The 26,349-nt window shown below is 44.1% G+C and overlaps 2 protein-coding genes across 2 annotated transcripts in view; one reads left to right on the forward strand and one right to left on the reverse strand.

The window, feature by feature from the left end:
- Positions 1-4,308, reverse strand: part of PIGK (phosphatidylinositol glycan anchor biosynthesis class K) — an 88,259-nt gene extending 83,951 nt beyond the window's left edge. Inside the window, exons 1-2 of the mRNA XM_075287800.1 lie at positions 4,198-4,308; positions 1,051-1,104 (exon numbers count right to left, since the gene is read on the reverse strand). Coding sequence (XP_075143901.1) covers positions 1,051-1,104; positions 4,198-4,284 — 141 coding nt within the window. The 5' untranslated portion in view covers positions 4,285-4,308. The remainder of the gene's footprint in view (positions 1-1,050; positions 1,105-4,197) is intronic.
- Positions 4,309-10,185: 5,877 nt separating this feature from the next.
- Positions 10,186-26,349, forward strand: part of AK5 (adenylate kinase 5) — a 112,936-nt gene continuing 96,772 nt past the window's right edge. The window contains exons 1-3 of the mRNA XM_075287798.1: positions 10,186-10,426; positions 22,269-22,455; positions 23,293-23,460. Coding sequence (XP_075143899.1) covers positions 10,367-10,426; positions 22,269-22,455; positions 23,293-23,460 — 415 coding nt within the window. The 5' untranslated portion in view covers positions 10,186-10,366. The remainder of the gene's footprint in view (positions 10,427-22,268; positions 22,456-23,292; positions 23,461-26,349) is intronic.

Genomic DNA, 26,349 nt, shown 5'->3' on the forward strand with positions numbered 1-26,349 from the left:
GAGGAACTCCCCCTCACTCCGCTCACAGTGCTCATCCATAGACGAGTATTATCAGGAGGGGAGGGGGCGTACCTCCCCACTCACACTGTACAGCGCTATTGGGGCTGCTGTGAAGAAGGACATACCTGACTGACTGTCAGAAATGCCCTTCTGACTGTGAAGAGCTACAGTACCGGAACCGCTAGCTCTTTACCTGGGGCACAGATCGGGAAAGCCGACAGTGCGCTGAATTCAGCGCACTGTCGCCTTTCCAGCAGTATATAGAACTGCCTGTGCCCCAAATCATGTTCACGACCTCTTTAATAGGACAAATTAAGTATGTGGTTTGGTTCTGCCAACCCTTTAACAAGGGGTTGTACCACAGGATATACCATGGATGTATCTGACTCCTTAAAACCATAGGAACTCAGAGGATTTAGATGCTCTTTACTGCTTGTGACTGACCATGGTCATTTATGAAGCAATCAATAGACTTAGACTGTGGAAAAATAGAGGAGTCCGAGTCAGTGGTTCGGCCTACTGACTCCACAGTCCTGTCCAAATCTATCAAATATTTATGGCATATCCAATGGATAAGCTGTAAATGTCCATTAGGCTAAAACCCCTTGAGGCCAGGGCCCCACGGGACGTCATTGCCGTGATTTGCCCGCAGCAGAGACGCTGCGGAAAAAAAATGCGGCGTTTTACAGTGCAAGCAAAGGGGATGGGATTCATGTGAATCCCATGCCCACTTTGCAGAAAAAAAAAGCAGTGCGGACACGCTGTGATTTGCAAAGCCGTTGCGGCTTTACAAATCGCAGCATGTCAATTGTATCTATGGGAAACGCCAGTGGCTTTCCTGTAGATATAATGGGAAGAGAAAGTCCGCAGAGGAAAACTCCATGAACTTTCTCTTCAAAGCGCTGCAGAAAGAACCGCAATGAGATCACGCAGCAGTTCTTTCCGCAGCGCTTTAGCTCTGCGATTACGGCCCGTGGGGCCTTAGCCTAAAGTAGTGTAAAGACAAACTATATGATCATAGAAGTAAGGCAAGACAAGTGTGATACTTACTAACACCGCCCAGTTATTTGTGTGTCCGCTTCTAAAGAAATGTTCGGCTTTATTCTGCAAATAGAAGAGAAATTGATAAGTTACTGTATATTGACAATTGAGGGCTCATCAGGTTTAAAGAGCTTTTCCACCAGTAGCTAATAATATAGGTCTAATGCATGTCATTACAGATTACAGCTCCTGCAGCCGCTGTCACCAAGCTTTACCAGGTACAGATAGAAAGATGGATTTAGTCATGCAATGAATACAAAGACATAGCTCGGCCAGGTTTGGGGCCCATCTAGTGGAGTACTGTAAGTGTTGTCGGTTCTACAACTTCCTCTTATAGGGATTCAATTTGCCATCATTTACTACTAGATCCAATCTTGCTCTTTTTGAAAGGAAGGAGCTTTACTGATGTCTAAAGAATCAAAACCCTTTCCTGAAGATGTGCTGCTCCGCCAGGTTCATGTCTAATTAAAGGGGATTTCTGGAACTCATATTTATTGACACCCTCAATCTCTGTGGCCTCTTCCCTGTGTGGATAACATCACGATCTTTGATCACATGGTATAGCACAAGGGTAAGAAACCTTCAGCTCTCCAGCTGCTGTGAAACTACAACTCCCATCATGCTCCATTCACTTCCATGGGAGTTCCAAGAACAGCAGAGCAAGTATGCATGCTGGGAGTTGTAGTTTTGCAACAGCTGGAGAGCCGTACGTTCCCTACCCCTGCTATAGCAGAAGCCCGGTGCCATTCAAGTGAATGGAGCTGAGCGACGATACTAAGCAGAGCCCCTACACAACTCCTTCAGGCCTCTTGCAGACAACCGTGGCCGAGATCAGTAAGCTATCCATGTACTTCCTGGATAACACACTGTCCCATTCATTTCTATGACTTACAAGGTCACGTGTATGGGCCACAAAATATAGAACAGGTCCCATTCCTGTCCTATTTTGCGGCACTGCTTCCGTGGCTCCTATTCATTTAATGAAAGGAACAGCGAAAGCACAGGCGGTACATGGGTGTCATCTGAGTGTCCTGTGTGCCGCCCGTGCCTTTAATTCATGGTCGTCTGCAACCAACCTTATTGGGAGTCTGTCAGCTCCCTTTTAAAATAAAGATATTCTTAGAATAGGTCATCAATTGCAGATCCATTCGGGACCCCTGTGAATCAGCTGCTTGAACAAGCAAGATCTCTATCTAAACTCCACTTCGCAGGTCATGTGATGCCACATTTGAAGTAAATGGGTTGAGCTGTGATACCAAGTACAGCCAAAGCACAAATGTACGGCACTATGCTTGGTACATACTGAAAGAAGCTGCAACACTCACAAAACCCTGGAGCCTCTTCAAACAGCTGATCGGCCGGGAACCCAATGTCAGACCACCAGCGGTTCAACTGATGACGTATCCTAAGTATAGGTCATCAATTAAAAAGTCCTTGAAAATCCCTTTAAGCAAAAGCACCATATGTAAGTGAGGTGCTCGGAGCACTGGGCACATATATTAGTTACGCTGGGTTCACACCTGCGCCCTGGTCTCCGCTTTTAGTTTCTGTCGACATAAACCATGTCCGGCCGTGAGCGTTTTATGCCCTCCGTGGTGAAAACTATTTTTTTTTTTTTAACCGGACACAGAGTACTGCATGTCCGACTGTGTCTGGTTAAAAAACAAACAAACACGGTTTCGCCGCGGAGAGCACAAAACGCTCACAGGTGCTCATGGCCGGACACTTTTCAAACCCATTCAAATAAATGGGTTTGGAACATGACTGCAGGTTTCTGTCTCCTGTCCAGTTTCGGACAGGAAATGGAAACCTGGATAATGTATACCCGGGGCGCAGATGTGAACGAGCCCTTATCCTGTCTTTTTATTTTTTTTTTAATGTAGATTATGAGGCCCATATAGGGATCACAATGTACTTTTTTTCCCCCTATTAGTATGTCTTTGTAGAATGGGAGGAAATCCACGCAAACACAGGGAGAACATACAAACTCCTTGTAGATGTTGTTCGTGGCGGGATTCAAACCCAGGACTCCAGCACTGCAAGGCTGCAGTGGTAACCACTGAGCCACCGTGTTGCCCCTTTTAGTTACCCTGTCTTGATACCCAGCCCCTCTCACTACCCTCACAAGATTTAGAAGTTTAGGTTGGGCACTCATTGTTAAAGAACTTGTGTCCATCAAAAATGTCACCTTCATCATTCACTGTAAGGCCGGTCTTACACGACCGTAGCTTTAGACTGCAAATGGTCCTCAATTGCAGGTTTTAAATTGCGGACCATTTGCGGACCCAGTGTTTCAATGTGGCCTTTTAAACCACCGTAGATTTTGTCCGTGGTGTGGCGTGCCGTAACCGTGGTCCGGACAGTATACCGTATGTCCGTGTTTTTACGGCACGGACTGTCCCATACAAGTCTATTGCAGTTTTGCGGATACACACTGAACATACTTCAGTGTATATCCGCAATTGCAGATGTCAACATTGCGATTGGGGGTGTGTGTTAGTTTTTTGCGGATCCAAAAAACGGATGCATTTTGCGGTCAGACATCTGCGGAATGAGTTTTTTTGAGTGAAATTTGTATTACAGATCCGCAAATTGCGGACCGGAAAAACCACTACGGTCGCGTAAGACCAGCCTAAGAGAAATGTAGTATTAGGGAATATTCCCATATACAGCCATGTTATTCTTAAAAACCTATCAACATAGATTCCAATGATACCTATAGGGAAAAAACCGCTGTTTCCATAGATACAGTATGGGATGGGATTGCTGGAATCCGCACCACTGCACCGGGCACATAAAATACAGCGATTCCTTATTTACAGCATTGCAAGCCCCACTTTCCAGTAAAATACGCACAGCCGATTCGCTGCCATTTCCTAAACCGTTGCAGTGTTGTACATCGCAGGAAGCCTCTGCGCACTTTCTATGCGTCGCCGCTGTTTGCGCTATTTTACTGTGGGATGCTGCATGGAGTCTCAGCCACAACATGAGATGTGTTATGTGGTCAGTAGCTATGGGAAACAGCACTGATGTATAGGACTAGAGCGCATGGATATAATGCATGGTGTGAGGAGAGGAATGGGAGGAAATCAATGACTAGCACACACATCACGTCACGGCCGCACACAAGGAGACATATCATGGCGCTGCTCTCACCTCCGCATACTGAGCGCTAGTTACCACCACGAACAGCGCAGCGCACACCAGCAGCGTCACCCGGCAACCGCAGCTGAGCGCCGCCATCTTCCCCTGCTGACAGCCAGCAGACTTCCGGGTCACGTGACATGCAGAACACGTCACGTGACACTCCCAGGCGCTCCTGTGTGTGCCAGTGTTGAAAGCGCAGAGCATGCTGGGTAGGGACGATATTACCTCAGTGTGTAGGTTTTGCCTCACAACAAGTCCCAGAATGTCAAGTATCACGACAGCTGTAAAGCAAATCTCCAGTCTCGTGTATGGCAACTGGCTAAGTAAGAAAAGGGAGCGGTTCACCAATAACAACCAATCAATTCAAGGCTTTTATTTTGTAATCTGCTCTTTGTGAATGAGAGCTGCAATCTGATTGGTTGTTGGGGTAGTTGCGTGTAAATGATTTGTAGTAGTTATTTTAGGTGGCTTTTCCAATTCTGTGATTTCCTGAAGTATAAAAGATGTCCGGCGTCTCTGGCGGCTGCTTATCCCATGGGGTTGTTGTATACCTTCCAATAATGGCTGCCGGCGGAGCCAGGTATATATATATATATATATATATATATATATATATATATATATATATATATAAAATGTATGTGTTTGTGTGTATATATATATATATATATATGTGTATATACTGTATATGTATATAGGCCTGCACGGCTGCTGTGGTATTGAAGTTCTCTGATTACATCTACGGCTGCACGGTAACAATGGCCAAACCCAAAAATGTCACCCTGCGACTCCTTTACTAATATCAGCCATTGAATGGAGTCACAATGCAACCCCTAGTCGTGCGCCGCAACCATGACTTCTAGTCGCAAAACGTTTGAGCAATGTCTGACCAGAAGTGGCGGTTACCGAACCCCTGGGGGTCATCGTATAACGCCATTCACTTAAATTCGTGAAAGAGACACCTGGTGACCTGGCAATCTTTGGTCACCGCTAACGTCGCCATGTAACCCCAGCCTATGTTAGGGTCTGTGAGTTACATGAGATTTAGGCTTTGTGACACCCGTTCAATACTAAAGATAATTCCTGACTTGCGGTCCGCGAATCGCGGCCACTTGTGACTGGCATTGATTTTTAGGATGAGGAAACTGTGGTCATGGCAGAGGGTTAGTCGCTGCAGACTTGCCAGTGATCCTGAGTAAAGTGGTTGTCCGAGGAATTAGATTTTCCTGACTTCACCTGACGGTTTCTCCGTGCTGGACTCGGGCTGGGCGGGGGTGGTGGTATTCCAGCACGGGTCATAGGATCAGAGCTGAGCTCCAGGCCTCTTCCCCTTCCATCTTCTTCTTTCTTCCATCCTCAACATTTCTGCGCTGCCCTCACCATTTTACCCCAAAAATTGGGCTTGTTTCAGCAACTGTAACCCCTGACAGGGTCTGGATTCTGTGAATAGGTCATAAGTATCAATTACCTTCAGATCCTGGAAAACCTCATTAAGGCCGGGGCCCCACATGTCGGAAACGCTGCGATTTGCCTGCAGCGGAAACGCCACGGGAAAAATTGCAGCGTTTTAGAGCTAGTTCACATGGAGTTTTTAGTTTGTAGCTGGGTTTTGACACAGAATCCACCTGCAAAAAAGCTTCCATTCTTTTCAATAGGAGCCGCTCTCTTCTTTATCCCATTAGCGATTTTTATTTATTTATTTTTTTTTTCAGCTAGCGGGAAAAAGAAGCGACATTCCCATGGATTCCGTGGTTGAGATAGCTGCGGCGTCCACGGCATGAGACTCACTCCCAATTATTCCCATTCATTCAACCTATTGACCTCTTTTTGCACCTTACTGATCTATAAGGCTCCGTTCCCACGGAGTAACGCGCGTATGTACGAGTCAGAGTGTGAGCGCTCAAAACAGATCCCATTCACTTGAATGGGTGCAGGCTTACGGGCGCAACACATTGAAATCAATGGGAGGCTTTTTAACCCATTGATTTCAATATGTGGCGTGTGTGAGCTGGCACACATTGAAGTGAATGGGATCTGTTTTGGAGCACCACGCCCTGACACGTGTATACGTGTCTGAATGCACAGCGCGTTACTCCGTGGGAATGGAGCCTAACATTGTAAGTTTGGGTCTGTAGACACGCAGTTGGGCCTGTAGTACAGATTCTAAAATATGGGGCCAATACGTTCGTCTGTGACAGCCATGTAGTATATGGGCACTTTTAATTTTGCTATTTTTTTCTGTCCGTGATCCTGAAACCTCCTCCTGCTGTATATTGCTGTATACTTCATGATTGGTTCTTGATATGAATAACTATACACAACTTACCTACATTCACATGCAAATGTATTCTATATATAGCATATACCTGAAGCACAAGCAAAGTGTGTGGTATAAGGGACGTTGAAACATAACCACAGATGAAAATGGGTGCAGTGGTGGGCACGGAGATCCCCCAGGTGCACCAAATGGTTCATTTCAGAAACTGGACAGGCGACGGAAACCTGGCGGTCAGTTTTCATAGCCATTCACTTGAATGGGTTTGCAAAGTGACCGCTCATGAGCGTCTTCTGCCTCTCCGCAGCGAAACCCTTTTGTTTAGTTTTTTTTTAACCAAACACAAGGTCCTGCATGTCCGACTTTGCGTCCGGTTAAAAAAAAACAAAAAACGTTTTCACCGCAGAGAGGCAGAAGACGCTCACAGGTGGTCACTTTGCAAACCCATTCAAGTGAATGGCTATGAAAACTGACCGCTGGGTTTCTGTCTCCTGCCCTGTTTCTCTCGGCAGAAGACGGAAACCCGAAAGCGGAGACCAGGTGCAGGTGTGAACCCGCCCTAACTTGTCCTGGGGATACATTGTAAGCTGTACACGGGGTAGAAGAACTATAAACAAATGTGGTACTATGGAAAGTAATATGGAAATGTGACCTTACAGGCTATAGAAACCAGTCAGAGATGGAAATTATCTATCTATCCATCTCATATTTATGTATCTACCGTATCTATCTATCTATCTATCTATCTATCTCCTATCTATCTCTCTCTCATCTATCTATCTATCTCCTATCTATCTATCTCCTATCTATCTATCTATCTCCTATCTATCTATCTCCTATCTATCTATCTATCTCCTATCTATCTATCTATAGCTATATACTTTGTATCTATCTCTCTATTTATCTAAGTTATATTGTATCTATCTACATGTCCAATCCAAAGACAGCACCAGCAAGAGAAGTGCCATCCCCATCCCCCGTCCCCCTCCGCCGGGTGGCTCTGGTTCTCTTTATAGACTAGTACATTATATGTATTATCAATCTATAGTTCACCTATGTTACAGGCTATAGCTGGTAATAGAAGATGCTGCCGGGTCGCCATGAGGGGTCTGAACTCCTCGCCCTACTCTTCTTTCTTTCCAGCTAAAGAGACTTGGCCAATGATAATAAACTGTGATCACTGTAAATTGTGGAGTTCCCCTTTAATAAGATGAGCTGATCTGAAGGCAGACATCTTCCTGCGAGTAAACCATGTGCACATCTCCCACTACAGCAGGCAGTTGCCTTGGAAGTGTCAGCAGCTCCTTCCATATCACATCTTGGCTGCAGACAAAGCCTCCTCCATTCTATTCTTGTCACTGCCAGCGATGAATCAAAGCCCCCGGCTCGGTACAGACCAGAACCTCATAGAGATGTTACCGTCTTCATAGCTCCCTATTATCCGAGCAGATCGTCTCCGCTGCAAGTTTTCACTTTGGCGCTATCTTCATTAGTCACGGCTTGTTTTCCAGTGACACTATAAGATGCATGGGGAGGAATATATTAAGGCTGGCATTTCGTATGCCAGTCTTACGCCATTGCCCTGCTGGTGCGAGATGTGCCAGAATTGTTAAGAGGTCCCTTGATAATTCTGGTCCTGATCTCTCTGCCAGTCAGTAATTGGCGTAGATTTCAGGAATAACACATGCCAGTTGTAGTAAATCTGATGGGCAGACATCCCCAGCTTGGCTTGACCCCGCCCACTTTCTTATAAAATGGCGCACCCAAACGACAAAGTAATGCATTACATTTTTTTTTAATGTAGATTGAGCCCCATATAGAGATCACAACATACTTTTTTTTCCCTATCAAGATGTCTTTTTGAAGAATGGGAGGAAATCCACAGAATCATGGGGAGAACATACAAACTCCTTGCAGATGTTGTTCCTGTCGGGATTCGAACCCAGGACTCCAGCGCTGCAAGGCTACAGTGCTAACCACTATGTTGCATTTTTTATTGCCACAATCCAGGCCGTGCCCTAAAAATGTGCCACTTCTATGTCTTTGCCAGTGGTCACGCCCAAGTGCTCGAGTAGACCCTGCCTACTGTTTTACAAAAGAGTTGCGTACAGCTTAACAAGGGGGGGGGGGGACCACAATTTTGCTACAAAATTGGGACTGTTTTGGGTTTTTTTTTGTTAACAACAAAAACTTTTGTATAAACTGTAATACGTTCCCCGGGAATATTTGGGGTGGACCTTTCAGCATCTCCACCAACTCCAATCCTTTGCAACCTGCACTAGGTTTCACCGATCCCAGGCAAAGTTGGAATTGTTTCTCTAGCCCTCACCATTACTGAACAATTAGTGCTGCACCAATTGGTTTCAGGACCAATATGCTAATAAGGGTGTCTACTGTCAGGTGGGTGGGGCTTGACTGGAGTCTCTAGTCGGAGACCGCCCACAGCAGGTAGCTTAATTAGCATATGGGATAGTGAAAACAGGAGCACCACTTGCTCAGGAACAGTGGAAAAAAAATAGATATAACCTGTCATGGTAATCCTTCCTGTCCTGGCAATGAGGTGACTGATGAAAAGTGATTTCTATAGAACATGGGAAGAATATGCAAATCTGACTTCCATGATGTAAATAGGAAGACAGTGCCTCATTCATGCAGCCCACTAGGGGGCACTCCCTTTAACATCATGCCTGACCTTCCCAGAGGACTTTGCTACAATGATGTGGGATTTTATCAAGTATTTTACAGCTGTTTCGATCTATTTGGATCTCTTCAGCCCGGAGTAGTACTGCCAAGTCAGTCTGAGTCAGGGCTGAAGAGATCCAAATAGATCGAAACAGCTGTAAAATACTTGATAAAATCCCACATCATTGCAGCAAAGGCCTCTGAGAAGGTCGGGCATGATGTGAAAGGGAGCGCCCTCTATTGGGCTGCATGTCTGAGGCTTTGTCTTCCTCCGGACAGTCACAGGTAGATTCACTTTACTAGGTCCGTCTGAAATCACAGATGGGAAAGTCCGGCGATGTCAGGAAGGGAACAATGGATACCCGACAGACCCCATTGTAGTCAGTGCGGTCCCTCGGGATCTGGTGCTGTCCATCATTACTGTTTCACCCGATCTTCTAGTCCTGCGACAGACCAGAAGAATGGATCAATGTGAAGAAAGCTGGGTGACGAGGTCTAACAATGGCTTTATTGGTTGTCACCCAGCTTTTCTAAGAACAGATATAGCCATGAACATCTGACTATCATACTTGTATGTTCTCCTGGCTATCTTCATAACCTACATATCAGGAAATTAGTGACAACGACTGATAAGTGACGGCAGTCTGTATGCAGCGCTGCAGTATATGTCGGTGCTATATACACTACAGGGAATAATTGCTCTTTACAATAGATGGCAGATTTGCAGATGGAGTTATTTTCATTGTGCATTTCCTTGCAATGAACCCTGATCAGGGCAGCAAATGCACATTTACCCCCCGTCAGAGGATGGCCACTTGTCATGTAGGAGGATTGCTCTTGGCCGACAAGCCAGTGTATGAACTTGGAGGAGCTGACGGGGAGAGGACAGGGATGCCAAGGAGCTGGCACGTCCTGGTGTCTGGGCTGTGTGATCATTCAGTTCAGCTGCTTATCTCGCAGCCGTTGCGTGCACTGACATTGTGTGGATGCAGGCAGCAGGCAGGCAGTGTGTGGAGTTATTCAGCTGACACTGGGAGGATTGGGAGGGAGGGCTGTGTCACTGGGACAAGGGGGGGGAGGACTGGCTGCTCCTGGGAAATGTCTCTACACTGAGCCCCGCACTGGTGGCACTTAGTGGACATTGATGACTGGACACTGGTGACAGCCGGCACTTCGAGGGGGATTCTTCATCATCATCTTCATCATCCTTAGCCTGCAGACATGAACAGCACTGACCCTAAGGAGTACCTGACCAGGAGGGAGATCCCTCAGCTGTTTGAGGTAAGGAGCGTCTATAGTATATGGAGTATTATAGTACCTGGAGCTCGGAGTATTATAGTCTATTATGGTGTATTATGTACCAGGGTACCCTATAATTAACCCATAGTGTGCCAGGGCAAATCTATTCAATTTATTTAACCAAACTTGTGCCAAACCATCAGAGAAACCGCAATGTACCCCGTCTATAACACTATAACCTGCTCCGTACCTCTAGGACAATCTTACCTACCCCCTGGCATTATCGCAACGTAGTCTACTTAGTGCCACTGTAATAATGTACCTGTCCTAGCACCGCCGTGACTGTGTAAGCTACGTAGTACTGTACTGCTATGACTATGTAACCTACCTAGTACCCCTATGACTATATAACCTACCTAGTACCACTATGACTATATAACCTACCTAGTACCACTATGACTATATAACCTACCTAGTACCCCTATGACTATATAACCTACCTAGTACCCCTATGACTATATAACCTACCTAGTACCCCTATGACTATATAACCTACCTAGTACCCCTATGACTATATAACCTACCTAGTACCCCTATGACTATATAACCTACCTAGTACCCCTATGACTATATAACCTACCTAGTACCCCTATGACTATATAACCTACCTAGTACCCCTATGACTATATAACCTACCTAGTACCCCTATGACTATATAACCTACCTAGTACTGTACCCCTATGACTACATAACCTACCTAGTACTCCTATGACTATATAACCTACCTAGTACCCCTATGACTATATAACCTACCTAGTACTGTACCCCTATGACTATATAACCTACCTAGTACCCCTATGACTATATAACCTACCTAGTACCCCTATGACTATATAACCTACCTAGTACCCCTATGACTATATAACCTACCTAGTACCCCTATGACTATATAACCTACCTAGTACCCCTATGACTATATAACCTACCTAGTACCCCTATGACTATATAACCTACCTAGTACTGTACCCCTATGACTGTATAACCTACCTAGTACCCCTATGACTATATAACCTACCTAGTACTGTACCCCTATGACTATATAACCTACCTAGTACTGTACCCCTATGACTGTATAACCTACCTAGTACCGCTATGACTATATAACCTACCTAGTACTGCTAGGACTATATAACCTACCTAGTACTGCTATGACTATATAACCTACCTAGTACCCCTATGACTATATAACCTACCTAGTACCCCTATGACTATATAACCTACCTAGTACCCCTATGACTGTATAACCTACCTAGTACCCCTATGACTATATAACCTACCTAGTACCCCTATGACTGTATAACCTACCTAGTACCCCTATGACTATATAACCTACCTAGTACCCCTATGACTATATAACCTACCTAGTACTGTACCCCTATGACTGTATAACCTACCTAGTACCCCTATGACTATATAACCTACCTAGTACCACTATGACTATATAACCTACCTAGTACCACTATGACTATATAACCTACCTAGTACCACTATGACTATATAACCTACCTAGTACCCCTATGACTGTATAACCTACCTAGTACCCCTATGACTGTATAACCTACCTAGTACCCCTATGACTATATAACCTACCTAGTACCGCTATGACTATATAACCTACCTAGTACCCCTATGACTATATAACCTACCTAGTACCCCTATGACTATATAACCTACCTAGTACCACTATGACTATATAACCTACCTAGTACCCCTATGACTATATAACCTACCTAGTACCCCTATGACTATATAACCTACCTAGTACCCCTATGACTATATAACCTACCTAGTACCCCTATGACTATATAACCTACCTAGTACTGTACCCCTATGACTATATAACCTACCTAGTACCACTATGACTATATAACCTACCTAGTACCACTATGACTATATAACCTACCTAGTACTGCTATGACTATATAACCTACCTAGTACCCCTATGACTATATAACCTACCTAGTACCCCTATGACTATATAACCTACCTAGTACCCCTATGACTATATAACCTACCTAGTACCACTATGACTATATAACCTACCTAGTACTGTACTGCTATGACTATATAACCTACCTAGTACCCCTATGACTATATAACATACCTAGTACTACTATGACTATATAACCTACCTAGTACCCCTATGACTATATAACCTACCTAGTACTGTACCCCTATGACTATATAACCTACCTAGTACCCCTATGACTATATAACCTACCTAGTACCCCTATGACTATATAACCTACCTAGTACCGCTATGACTATATAACCTACCTAGTACCGCTATGACTATATAACCTACCTAGTACCCCTATGACTATATAACCTACCTAGTACCCCTATGACTATATAACCTACCTAGTACCCCTATGACTATATAACCTACCTAGTACCCCTATGACTATATAACCTACCTAGTAACCCTATGACTATGTGTGACATTGTATCCATTCTCATAGTGTAATAGCTATACTATACCTGTGTCAGTAAAATACACATAGCTGTAAATGTCAGGAAAATATTTACTAGCCTAAAACCTCTAGAGACTGAGCAATGCTTGTGGCTGCCATAGTATAAGTCCGTGTGCCAGGTCACCATGGTGTGCCATCTGATCCTCCTCGCTCTCACTGCATGCTGTATTCTGTACAGACAGTATATACCCTACTGCCAGTATATACCCCACATGTGTTGTAGCAGCAGTATATAGCAGCAGGGTTTATACTCACACGGTACCTGCTTCTTAACCCTTTGTGCCAGTTCTGTCTATCAGCAGGAAGTCACATATTTGTCTACGGTGATGACATTCAGGTGTATTATACAGGCTTCATGTAATCCGAAATGTCCACAATGGACGCTGTGCCAGGATACACCTTATATACCAGCGCCCCAGCCTGTAGAAGTACTAGGAGTGTGAGAAAGCTGGGTGACAACTCTTGCTGGAGCTATGTTGGCAACAATGGATTGTCACTCAGCTTTCCTAGACACAGATTTAACTAAGAAAAGACTATATAAAGATAAGAAGTATTTCATATGGTGATTGTAGTGAGGTGTTGTGCTAGGTTGATACTAGCATTGAGCTGGATTGTCAGAGGATCAGAACAACGGATAGATGGACTTCTATAACAACGGTCACATACAGGGTCCCTATCACTATAATGGGATCTGTAGGGTGTCCGTTCCTGAAACACACACCGCAGGGGCAACACGGCTCAGTGGTTAGCCTTGCAGCGCTGGAGTCCTGGGTTCGAATCCCGCCAGGAGCAACATCTGCAAGGCGTTTGTATGTTCTCCCCATGTTTGTGTGGATTTCCTCCCATTCTATACAGACATACTGATAGGGAAAAAAAAGTATGTTGTGATCCCTCTATGGGGCTCATAATCTACATGAAAAAAAATTAAAAAAAATTTGGACACACCGCGATGGAGTCTACAACCTGTAACCCAGGTCTGAACGTGGCCTAAAAGTGCTGAATGTTTTATGTCCCTTCATGCCCCAGGGAATCTGCCCAAAGCATGTGAACAGGTGTCAGACACACTGCGGTATCCTCCTTTAGTGGATTCGATGTGGCCTCAGACACCGAATCCATAACTCAATTCAAGTGAAATCTGACACGTGTGAACATGGGCGAGGCCTGTAGGGTAGACGGCCATGTGCCAGCTTATGCCATCATATAGTAGTGAGAATCTCAGAGGCGGCTAGAGGAGGTCATCTCCATAATATTCTGCACTGAAGGAAGGAAAGCTTATATATATGTATGATAGCAGAGGTATATGGTTAGTCCGTATGGGCCCATTACAGCTCACTACTCAGAATACGGGAGTGTAAGACCAACGCCACAGCAGAAATAAAAGCAGCAGAAACGCATTTTTCACTGCTTTTGTGTTCTTGACTCCACCGTGGGAACATCCCCTTACCTAGGATGCTTTTTGTGTTGCGGTTTTTTTAGCCAAAGTCAAGGGTAGCTTGAAAAGGAATGGGAAATATCAATGAAGTGCTTAGAAAGTTTCCTTAAAGGGATCCTGTCATTGGATTCCCTTTTTTTTCTGACTAACACGTCGGAATAGCCTTAAGAAAGACTATTCTTCTCCTACCTTTAGATGTCTTCTCCGCGCTGCCGTTCGGTAGAAATCCCGTTTTTTGCTGGTATGCAAATGAGTTCTCTCGCAGCACTGGGGGTTGTCCCCAATGCTGCGAGAGAAATCTCCAGCACCGCCTCCATCTTCTTATGGATCGCCCTCTCCCTGCGTCTTCTTCCGTCCTGGGTTTCAATCTTTTAGGCCTCGGGCAGAGCCGACTGTGCATGCCCAGGCCACAAGAACATGGGTGCTTACACAGTAAGCTGGTGTAAGCGGCCATTTTTTTGTGGCCGCTGGCACGCGCAGTCGGCTCTGCCCGAGGCTCAAAAGATTGAAACCCAGGACGGAAGAAGACGCATTAACAGGGCGTTCTAGAAGAAGACGGAGGCGGCGCTGGAGAGTTCTCTGGCAGCATTGGGGACGCCCCCAGTGCTGTTTGAGCGCTGAGGACCGCCCCCAGTGCTGCAAGAGAACTCACTTGCATACTGACAAAAACCAGGATTTCTACTGAACGGCGGCGCGGAGAAGACATCTAAAGGTAGGAGAAGAATAGTCTTTCTTAAGGCTATTTCTACATGTTAATCAGAAAAAAGGGTATCCAATGATAGGATCCCTTTAGGTGTAAACTGAATTTTATTGAAATTTTTCAAAATAGAGAAACAGAGTCACAGAGCATTACAAAATGGCAAAAACAAAACAGAGCCCAAGACGGGCTAAACAGGAGGCACACGTGCCAGCAGTATGTAAATCAAAACAAGTCAAAAGGAGCATAAGCAGACATAGCACGGCCCCAAGAATAATGCCAGAACAACGCAGAACTAGGGGAGGACAAAACACCACGAAGACAGGAGACAAGAAGGGGGGAGAGGAAAACGACAACCAACATAGAGATAGGATCCCTTTAAATCCACTCCTGGGTTTGGCTCAAAAGAAACGAAACAAAATCTACAACAAAAAAAAAATCCCTTTTTAAGCACCGTGAGGCCTCAGCTTAAGCCAGCATTCACACTTTGTTTTGTTTCCTAGAACTATGATGTGCGGTATTACTTATAACCATTGCTCTTATGTCGTCTTTTAACCCTTTTCATACCCTCTGATAATAAAACACCTTATCGTTATCTCGCTACAATACAACCTCCACCAAGGACGACTACAAGTAGGTATTGTAAGAACCCGTTGTATGGCCATGAATCTAGTATGGTGCATGCAGTGCGTATGTATATACCGCTATAACTCGCCCGTATAATGAAGTCTATTCTGTGTAGTATAAAGAGCCGCAGTATAAGTATCCAGTTCCCCATTATGAATAGACTAATGGAGTCTTATTGTCGGCTTTCAATGACTCCGAGCTGTGAGTAGCCACATGGGCACGTGCGTTACTAGTGAGCCGGCCCTTTACATCCTACATACAATGTAAAGATTTCTCCTCCTAGATGTAAGGCTGGATCAGTGAGGTCATTGGACTTGTGTACGCGTCTTATAGGTATATCTGTAGTCCTGTTTACAGGCCATTATTATACGGATGTTGGCCCTGGAGGGCCACTGCTGTTTAGCAGGAGACCAGTGCTGTAAATGGGGGGGGGCTGTAATTGATTTTACCATAGGGCCCTGGAGCTTTACGCACCGATGGACCAAACCATTCCGCTAAAGTAGGAGGCCACAGACCCCATTGACTGTAATATGCCTCCCAACTGTCCTGGACCCAGAGGAACAGTCCCAGATTCCAGGTCCGGTCCCGCTATCCAGGACTCTTCTGCTTCCACTAGGCAACTGGAGAGGGACATTAAACTGTGGGGGACATTATAATGTGGGGCATACCATGTCAGGGCCACTATAGGGGCACCATTGACTTTAGTGTACAACCATTTGGCCGGGGGGCAGCAGTTCTGATCTATCGCTATCACCCAGAGGGTGGACCCCATAATCATAAAGTGATGGCATATGCTAGCAATATATAACATGACTTTATAAGATACGAATGCCCCTTTAATAAAAGATATCAAAACTAGGATATTTATGGCTTCAAGGCTGACAAAACACAGCGCCATTTATCGTATAGTGGCTGTGATTGGTATTGCAGTTCCGGACTGAGCTGCAGCATGGCCATGTGACCAATGGACATGCTATCACTGCCCGAAGATGAGGACCTAGACCTCAATATTATAGTCCTGGACAAAACCTTTAATGGCGTACATAGCTATCCCCTAATATATTCCCATTATCCTTCCCACTCCTTTAACAGGCAATCTCTAGAAGCTTTCACAGCTCGTATATTTCCTTACAGCCCAGACTTAAAAGTACAATATGGCGGTTTTACTTACTAATAAGGCCCTGTAGGCATTTATTCCCTGACAGCAGGGATCCATCACTAATGTAGCTCCAGCCTTAGGCTGATGACATCGAAGAGAGTAATGCAGAATATAATCATAGGTTTCCATGCTGCAGACTAGAAATATACTGTCAGGTAAATCAGGTAAAAGCCGAGCAGTGTGCCGCTACATGGTGTCAGTCACACACAGCCTGTTATTATGGAAATGCTCTAAATTTATTGTCCTTTAACACTATATTGTCTGTGAATCTGTGGTCTGCGCTGACTTATTTCATAATATATCTCTGTAGGGGTCTAAGTCTGATCTTATGATGCTACAAATCTCTGCCTACAGCAGAATAGTGAGCACAGCTCTGGAGTATAATACAGGATGTAACTCAGGATCAGTACAGGATAAGTAATGTATGTACACAGTGACTGCACCAGCAGAATAGTGAGCGCAGCTCTGGAGTATAATACAGGATAAGTAATGTAATGTATGTACACAGTGACTGTACCAGCAGAATAGTGAGCGCAGCTCTGGAGTATAATACAGGATAAGTAATGTAATGTATGTACACAGTGACTGCACCAGCAGAATAGTGAGCGCAGCTCTGGAGTATAATACAAGATGTAATTTGGGCTCAGTTCCAGTAATGTATTTATAAAGTGACTCTCCTTTTTACATAGTAATTATGTATGTATATAGTACAATGCATGATAAATATACATATACTCCTTCTACAGCGCACCAAATATAATTGACAGTGTAAGCTAAGCTAGCTCATGACTGAGAGGTATTCAGTTTATAAACATCAGTATCTTCATGAGAATTCAGAATGCAGCTCTGGAGGTGAATGGAGAAGAAAACATTGTGTTGCTTAAAATCAGTATAAAACAAATGAATCAAATCTTTCTCTGCATTATTTGTGGAATAAACTACATAGACTTGTACAGGAATTAGCCATGGCCCCCGACCATTGGTGGATATTTCCATACTTGCACTGCTTAGATTGTGAGGAATCCCTTTCTTGCTGACAGTCGGAGTTTTCCTCTGGATCCAGCGAGGACCCCTTGTTTTGTGCACAGGCCGATTATAGAGGAGATCATTAGGCAGATCTGTGAATTGACCTTGTGTATATTTATACATAGTAATTGGGTCACCCCCAGGCATGTTTTTATGGCCTTTTTATGTTGCACCACCACCAGCTAACCCAGAAATGCCAACATTGATATGTGCTCTTCACTCCATGAAGTACATTGCGATACCTCATCCACAACACCATGTCACATCCATACGCAGGCAACGGAGACAAAGCAAATTCACTGACAACAACTCAAGGTTATCCAGCTCTACATAGAAAGGCATGATGGAGAGAACACGTAAGACGGCTCACCTGCAAAATACATTACCTATCACAATTACCTGCTCAGCAAAGATGCAGATCGAAGCCGTGACCCTATAATAGGTCATTTATATGTGATCAGTGGGGTCTGACACCTGGGACCCCCCACCCATCACCTGCTTAAAGAGGCTGCAGCTCTCGGGTGAGTATCAAGCACAGCATTGTACACGTCGTATGGATGTGCTTAGAATTACAGCTCAGTCCCATTCTCTTGAATGGGACTGAGCTGCTGCTGTACCATGTGACTGAGTGTGATGTCATCGTCCTAGGGAAAAGACTGTGGCAAACTGATGGACCCCACCTAAGGAAGAACTGCAATGCATTGCCTCGGTGTTTTTTCCTGCAGCGCTTTTAAGCCGCGGGACGTCCAGCTAAGACGTAACGAATCAGAGTTTTTGCTCCTTTTATCACCACGTCTTTCCTTCGTTTATTAAAACTATAAGCAAAACGTACGGTCTTTTTGGAACTTTTAAGCAGCTCTCTTTTCAATCATGTAGGGAAGAGATTAACCAAAATTTCATTCGCTTTATCGATACTCTAAAACACAGTTTTCTGTTTCCGCAACGCGGGGCCCCACATTGTTTATACGCAACGTTGTGACCACCAAGGAAATGTTGCGGCAAAAAAACACTTCCTATTACAGTTACTGCAACGCGGATGGGATTCTGGCTAATCTGTGTAAATTCTGTGAAAAGCGATGCGTTTCCGCCGTTCTCTTTCCCGCTGCGCTATATGGTTGCGGCTCACTACGTGGGACCTTAGCCTAAATCCCAGATTCTGTAAGATATCGCAGTCACCCTTCGAGGGCGAGGTTCTCCTGTGAGCGTCCGTTCTACACTAGAGCCGGTTATATTATCAGTCTGCTGTGTAGAGAAGAATAAGGGACGGGCAGAATATGGTTACCAACACAACGCAGACCCATCGTCAATGAGGATTGTCACCGCGAATTACTGCATGGAGGTGAAGAAGCTAATGATCATGGGAATCCGAGAAGAAGGGGAGGTGAGGACGCGTCATGTGAACTTGGCCAGAAACACCGCCCAGACTGGCAATTAGGAGGATTGGAGTAAATGGGAAAAGCGCAGGGAGTCATCACTATCTGCCACGTGCTAATGCAGTTACTGTATTCTTATATTATTATTATTTAAGGTCACATTATAGGGATCATTAAAGGGATTCAATCATTAAAATGCAATTTTTTCTCCCTAACACGTAGTAATAGCCTTAAGAAAGGCTATTCTTCTCCTACCTTTAGATGTCTTCTCCGCGCCACCATTCAGTAGAAATCTCGGTTTTCTTCGGTATGCAGATGAGTTCTCTCACAGCACTGGGGGCGGTCCTCAGCGCTCAAACAGCACTGGGGGTGTCCCCAATGCTGCGAGAGCAATCTCCAGCGACGCTTCAGTCTTTACCTGGAATGGCCTCTTCACGCGTCTTCTTCTGGCACTGGCTTCAAACTTCTAGGCCTCGGGCAGAGCCGACTGCGCATGCTGCGTCCATTTTCTTGTGGCCACTTACCGCAGTTTATTGTGTAAGCAGCCACAAGAAAATTGCCGCTTACACTAGTTTAATGTGTAAGTGGCCACAGGAAGATTGCCACAGGCATGCGCAGTCGGCTCTGTCCAAGGCTTGATGGAAGAGCCGACTGCGCATGCTTGGAAGTTTGAAACCCGCACCGGAAGGAGATGCAGGGAGAGGCCGTTCCAGGTGAAGATGGAGGCAGCGCTGGAGATTTCACTCGCAGCAATGGGGATACCCCCAGTGCTGTGAGAGAACTCATTTGCATACAGAAGAAAAACGTGATTTATACCGAACGAAGGTGCGGAGAAGACATCTAAAGGTAGGAGAAGAATAGCCTTCCTATGTGTTAGGTAGAAAAAATAGCATTTTAATGATTGAATCCCTTTAAGTACATGAAGCCCTGTTTCCCTACTTGCAAATAGGCAGAGAAGAAGTCCCACACACCTGTCACACAGCTCCTCAGGGGCGGGGCCTAATGAGTATTCTTAAGGAAGTCTTTTATTAAGAAAGAGTTTATATTAAGAGGGCGACAATAACGTGCAATATGTTTATTATGGCATGCTTCCCTCGTGATGCAAGCATGTGAAGTTGCTTTTTCATAAAAACAGAAGAAAATGTTTAAAAAAATGTAAGAAATTTTTTTCTAATGACATATATTCATTAATAAGCCTCGAATATACTGATTTTCTTCATTGTCTACAGAACTCTTACCTTTTAGCTTCGCTTTTCTGCCAGTAAATACAGTTTTCTTCTCTCTATTGTAAAAGACTAAATACAAAGGCGTTCATGGATTCAGAATTGAACGTCTTTCATGCTGTTTCATAATAAAATGGAGCCGTCCTTGTGTGAACAGTGTAAAGAATGAAAGCTGATTTTCTTTCAGATAGTAAAAGAACAAGTTACGGTAGGACGTCCTGCGCCTTTTAATATACCGTCTGATCTAATTGTAAAGAAAATTTCCAATTATCAGATGTATATATAATTCAATGAATTATTAAAATAACATTTAAGGGTTGCTAATGTTTCAAAAAACTTTCCATAGATCAGTAGTACAAACAAACACAAGAAAATAATGTATCCTATCAGAGAAAAATGCTTCTTTCTCCACTTATCAGGCTCCTTTCTTGTTTCCCCTCTCCTTCCTAAGCTTCTCATTCTAAAATGTTTGCTTAATCTGTCTTGGTACAGGAAAACAGATTACATCTCACAATAGAAGTCTATGGAGTAGCGTAAGAGACAAGGGCATAGGCAGGGCTAGATAGGAAATTTCTATCCCATCCCAAGTACTTTATTCATATCAAGTACCTCATTGTAATCCTAATTCCTAATGATCCTATCCTAATCCTATCCTTCCTATCCTAATCCTAATTTTATAAATGTTGTTTGTTACTCAATCACGCAAAAACAGCTGAACGGATTTTGATTAAATTTGGCACATAGATAATTTGTAACCTGGATTAACACATCGGCTACTTTTTATCCCGGTAAATTCATGGCGTCACCAGTGTTATGAATTTATGTTCATATACTATATTACACTGATCTTGCCGGCAGGACAATCGTTCAGCTAATTGCAGTTTGCTGATAAAGCTTGGTCTGTTAGCTCTCTATGTAAACACATAGATAACGCTGAGTCCATTGTGTACAAGCATTTGCATATTATATGATCTACTCCAGGCTGACACACTGAGATGGAAAAACCTCTTTAATCCAAATTGGCAGTTTCCCAATTTCAAACATGCCGGGAAAACAAAAATCTAATTTGTGGCAAAATTATCAAAAAAAAGAGAGCTATGAAAGAAGCCAGAAGTCACAGAGTTCTCCTCAAGCCGAGCTAGGCGTCAAGCAGCTCTTAGAACAGCCAAAACGTCTGAGCAGGCAGATCATTGACACCAACAACACACTCATTATATGGCATCCCATCGAGCTGCTAAGATGTCGGAACAATCACAGGCATGGCGCAAGGAACAAGTTCAGCGGCAGGACGTCTTAAGAGCTGCCGAAACGCTGGAGCAGGCGGATCATCGACGTCAACTATTTGGGGCACTAAACTCCTTGTCTACAAGGACCTGTGAGTGGTTTAGTGTCCCAAATCGCCCTGACATGTTCCAAGAGTTCATACTGATGGTCAATATGGGACTATTGATTATCAATCAATATGGGATTGGTTGGAATCCGACGCCCAGCACTGCCATCAGGGACGATTCCTTACAGTATACAGGGACCTAGTGACATTATTACAGCTCAGCTCTTATTAAAGGGAAGGTGTACTGCGCTGCTATAGCAGAATGAGCTGCCATGTGCATCCGAGCGGCCTTAGGGCATTATGGAAATCCTCCTTTTATAGTCATTTGCACCTCCTATTATATTTCTGGCTCTTATAGCATTATAATCACATTATCTTTATCTGGGTATGTTAATCTTATAGAAGCGACAACAAGTTACAGGCGAGATGGATTCAGGTAATATATCTTGTCATAACGCTGAATATCTTCTCCCCATTATACAGGGGCTTCTGAACGGATTAATGTACTACAGACCTGAGGACCCTGTGGATTACTTGGAAAGCTGTCTTCAAAAAGTCAGGGAATTGGGAGGATCAGAAAAAGTCAAGTGGGACACGTTTGTGGGACCGGATAAAAGAAATTTACCCCCGCTGAATGGGGGACAAGCACGGAGATCGTTCTTTAGAAACGGTAAGTAAGAAATAATGGGAACCTGTCAGAGAATCTTTTTCTCACTTTGGAGGAAGTGCCCCCTATACTTTTGAGCAGGGATAGCCTTAGACATTTGCAAGGTGTTGCTATCAGAGCAGCCTAGACCGTAAGGACCTGGGGACTTGGAACCCACAGTTTGGGCCTAACCCTATAAAAAATAAAAAAAAATGACTGCATTGGTTGCAGCTGTATTCATTAATTTATTGATTGGTTAGTGTTGTATAGGTATCTGGTGATGTTATTGGGGCACTGTGTACAAAACAAGGTTACTGTACGGGGGTGCCATCAAAGTGTAACCAAACTTTTTACGCTTTTTCGTAACTCCATAGTGCAGGCACAGATGACAAGCTTTGTCATATACTTTATTAAAGAAAAGTGCCAATTTCTAGACCTATTTGCCTCTTTCTGCCACTGATCAAATCTTTATAAAAGACGTCTATGGAGAAGGGAGGGGGGAGAAGAAGAGGAGACACCTGCACTATAGAGAGACCGGTTTCTTCCACAACACTGCTGAGCTATCAGAAATTACTATCAAACCTTCTAACAGGATTGACTCATTTAATGCTGTTGCCGGCCTCTTATCTCTGTTCTCTCCTCCCCCTCCCCTCTTTATAGACTTCGTTGTATAGTAACTCTACTTGTGTATGGAGTGCAGTAGTAATAGTTGAAGACGCAGTTACCTTCACTATTGGTTTAGAAAAATATTAATAAAAGTTTACGATCGCTTTCACAGATTTTTACTGTATTTTTTTGATAGGGGTCATATACTGTATACATGCATATATATTTGTTGACTTTTTTCCCCCATTTTCTCAGTATTGCCAGAAAGCTGTAATTTTCCCTATCGGCGATATGACCGACTGCCACCTATCCACCAGTTCTCCATAGAAAGTGACACGGACCTCTCGGAGACGGCAGAACTGATTGAAGAGTATGAAGTTTTTGACCCCTCAAGACCACACCCAAAAATTATACTGGTGATCGGTAGGTGAACGTCTTCTCCACTCAGTCTTATTCATTGGCTTCGGTGAATGTGTTGTGAAAGAAAATGTTGATATATCTTGACTTTAATGGAATAAAATACATTTTTATTTAGCAAAGGTTAGTATAGATTTGCTTTGGCAAAAAGTATATAAATCTATTTTTCTGCAGTTTTACCAATACAAACTGACTACAAAAACTGTGTCTTGCTCTGGAGGACCGGGCATGTCCATTCATTATACAGACAATCCATGTTTTAATAAGCTCTATGTACTGTAAAGCTTCAACTTCCCTGGTGGTGGCGCTGTAGGGAAATAGAACACTTGTACCATACTCTGCCATAGACTACAGGTTCCCTGCTGAAAGGCCCATTGACTAGTAATGGTAGTAACGTGATCACAATGTGACCTGTTTTTTTCTAGCATACGTTGCTGTGTAAACAGATTGTCTTTCTCGGCTACCTGCAGATACTATTGAGAAGAACCATGTGACCTCAGACTCACCAATATCCTTTCCCGCTCTTCTCCTGCTCAGTATCATAATGTCTTCCTGCTGCTCCTCTGCATCTAACATAATCTGATCCCTCGAGAGCCCCTTTGTCACATGTAGGTCAACCTTCCCCAATTCCCACCCCAAGTGCAATCAGCAGTAGATAGTACAGATTTACAAGGATCTTTGGTGACCTTATGCTCACTGTATAAGGTCCTGGAAGGTCCACTTTAGAAACAGGAAATAGACTTTGGTACAGGGACTAGACATGGGTGACAGCCTCAGCAATAGCAGATTTGGAATCTACTTCCATGACTACCTGCATGGCTAAGGAAATGTCGGAGGATCGCTTTAATAGCACATCCCACAATTCCGATACTTTCATGTTTCAGCTCTGTTTTCTTCATCTTCCCCCACGCACTCGTCTTTGCTACATCCACTTTTCCCTCCACACTTTCAGCTCTACCACATCTACATTTACCTAAGCACACTCAGCTCAGCTACGTCCACGTTTCCACACGCTCTCAGCTCATTAGCTGCTTACGTTAGATTATATTCATGGATCCCTCTGGCAATTTATCATTCACCTAAAGGTCTTCAGCCAAAATTACTGTTCCAATGTACCTTTAAGGGCAATGTCCACCTTGTCAACCAGTTCTCAGACGTCTCCATGTGGCTAACCTAATTCAGCTTGGTCATTATACAACTCTACGTATACAACTCCTTTAAAGAACACTGTGTCTACATGGTTACAGACTGCAAGATAAACCTTTGTTGTCAGATCCTGTAGTCGGACTCCCTTCCATCAATCCCCCTTTTTGGATTTCCCTCTAGGTTACCAAAAAATAGGGGTTAGATGGATGCCAGTAAATTTGTGGAGTGGTTCCAATGAGATTAGTTTTGTAGACTGCAGAAATATTGCGGCCCACGACCTTATTCTTGGCAGCAAATTGCTGTAAACCTCAGTGGACTGCCCCAGTGCCGATGTGAACAAATCCTTTGAAAATTCATATGGCAAAGTCAAGGAGTGTTCCCTGTTTTTTCATACAAGACTGACTTTAAGGACACGGTGTTAATTGTAGAGCGGCCATTTGAAAATCAGCCCGGTGTAAATATTTGATGACATCACTTAAAGTCTGATAGAAAATGTATGACTGATGTTTGGTATACTGCCCAAAGACGCTCCCCGAGGACCCGGCTGCAGCTGGAATCTTTTATTGATGGGATGTTTCAAAGCCCCTGTCTGTCGTGTGTTTATTTAGATACAATGGTGACAGCGGAGCAGCCAAAATCCCCACCTTGGTGGTTTGTGTCACAACCGTTCTCTTGGATCAGTGGTTCCAAAACCTTCTGAAAGCAGGCGAGGCCTTTGTTTGGGACACTTCCCCCCCCCCCCCCCCCCCGCGCTACCGTACTACCGTTATGCTTCTCAGCTGCATACCGCCTCTGTTCCGCTTATTCTTTCTCTACACACACATGCACTCTCAGCTTTGCTACCTACATGGTCTTCCCAAATACAGCTCTGCTCCATGTTCCCTACATGTACTGCCCTGCGGTCCCCATAGCTAGCTGAATGATCTCTGTTTCCTCTTCCACAAATAACATTGTTGCCCACATTTCCCTTTCCACACACACAGCTCTACTTCCTCCCTGCTCCCCTCATTTCACAATTCCAGTACATCCATGTTTCCTCCCTACATACAGCTTACTACCTCCGTACACAGCTCTGCTTCCTTCATTTTCCCTCATACACTCAGCCCTGCTACATCCACTTTTCCCTTCACACGTTCAGCTCTACCACTTTCACATTTACCTAAGCACACTCAGCTTAGCTACTTCTACATTGCCACACACTCTCAGCCCTGCTACTTCTATATTGCCACACACTTTCAGTCCTGCTACTTCTTCATTGCCACACACTCTCAGCCCTGCTACTTTTACTTTCCACACTCTCAGCCCTGCTACTTCTTCATTGCCACACACTCTCAGCCCTGCTACTTCTACATTTCCACACACTCTCATTCCTGCTACTTCTAAATTTCCACACACTCTCAGCCCTGCTACTTCTACATTTCCACACACTCTCAGCTCTGCTACATATACATACACACACACACACACACGCACACACACCCTTCAGGCACATTTACTACATCTATTCTCTGTGACATAGTGGCTATTGACCTCATAGCGTGCCTAGATTTCTAATCCAATGAAGCTGTACAGATTACACTAATTTAGGAAAATCTCTAAAAAAAACAAACAAAAAAAAACCTCACTTTGCTTCCATTTTAATTATTTCATCTAATAACCAAATTGGCTTAAAAGCTTCTGTTAGGGCCAGTTAACACGGAGTTAACGGGCGCGCATTCTGGAATGTATACATGTGTCAGAATGTGAGCA

Source organism: Leptodactylus fuscus, chromosome 9, assembly GCF_031893055.1.
Source record: "Leptodactylus fuscus isolate aLepFus1 chromosome 9, aLepFus1.hap2, whole genome shotgun sequence".
Classification (NCBI taxonomy): domain Eukaryota; kingdom Metazoa; phylum Chordata; class Amphibia; order Anura; family Leptodactylidae; genus Leptodactylus; species Leptodactylus fuscus.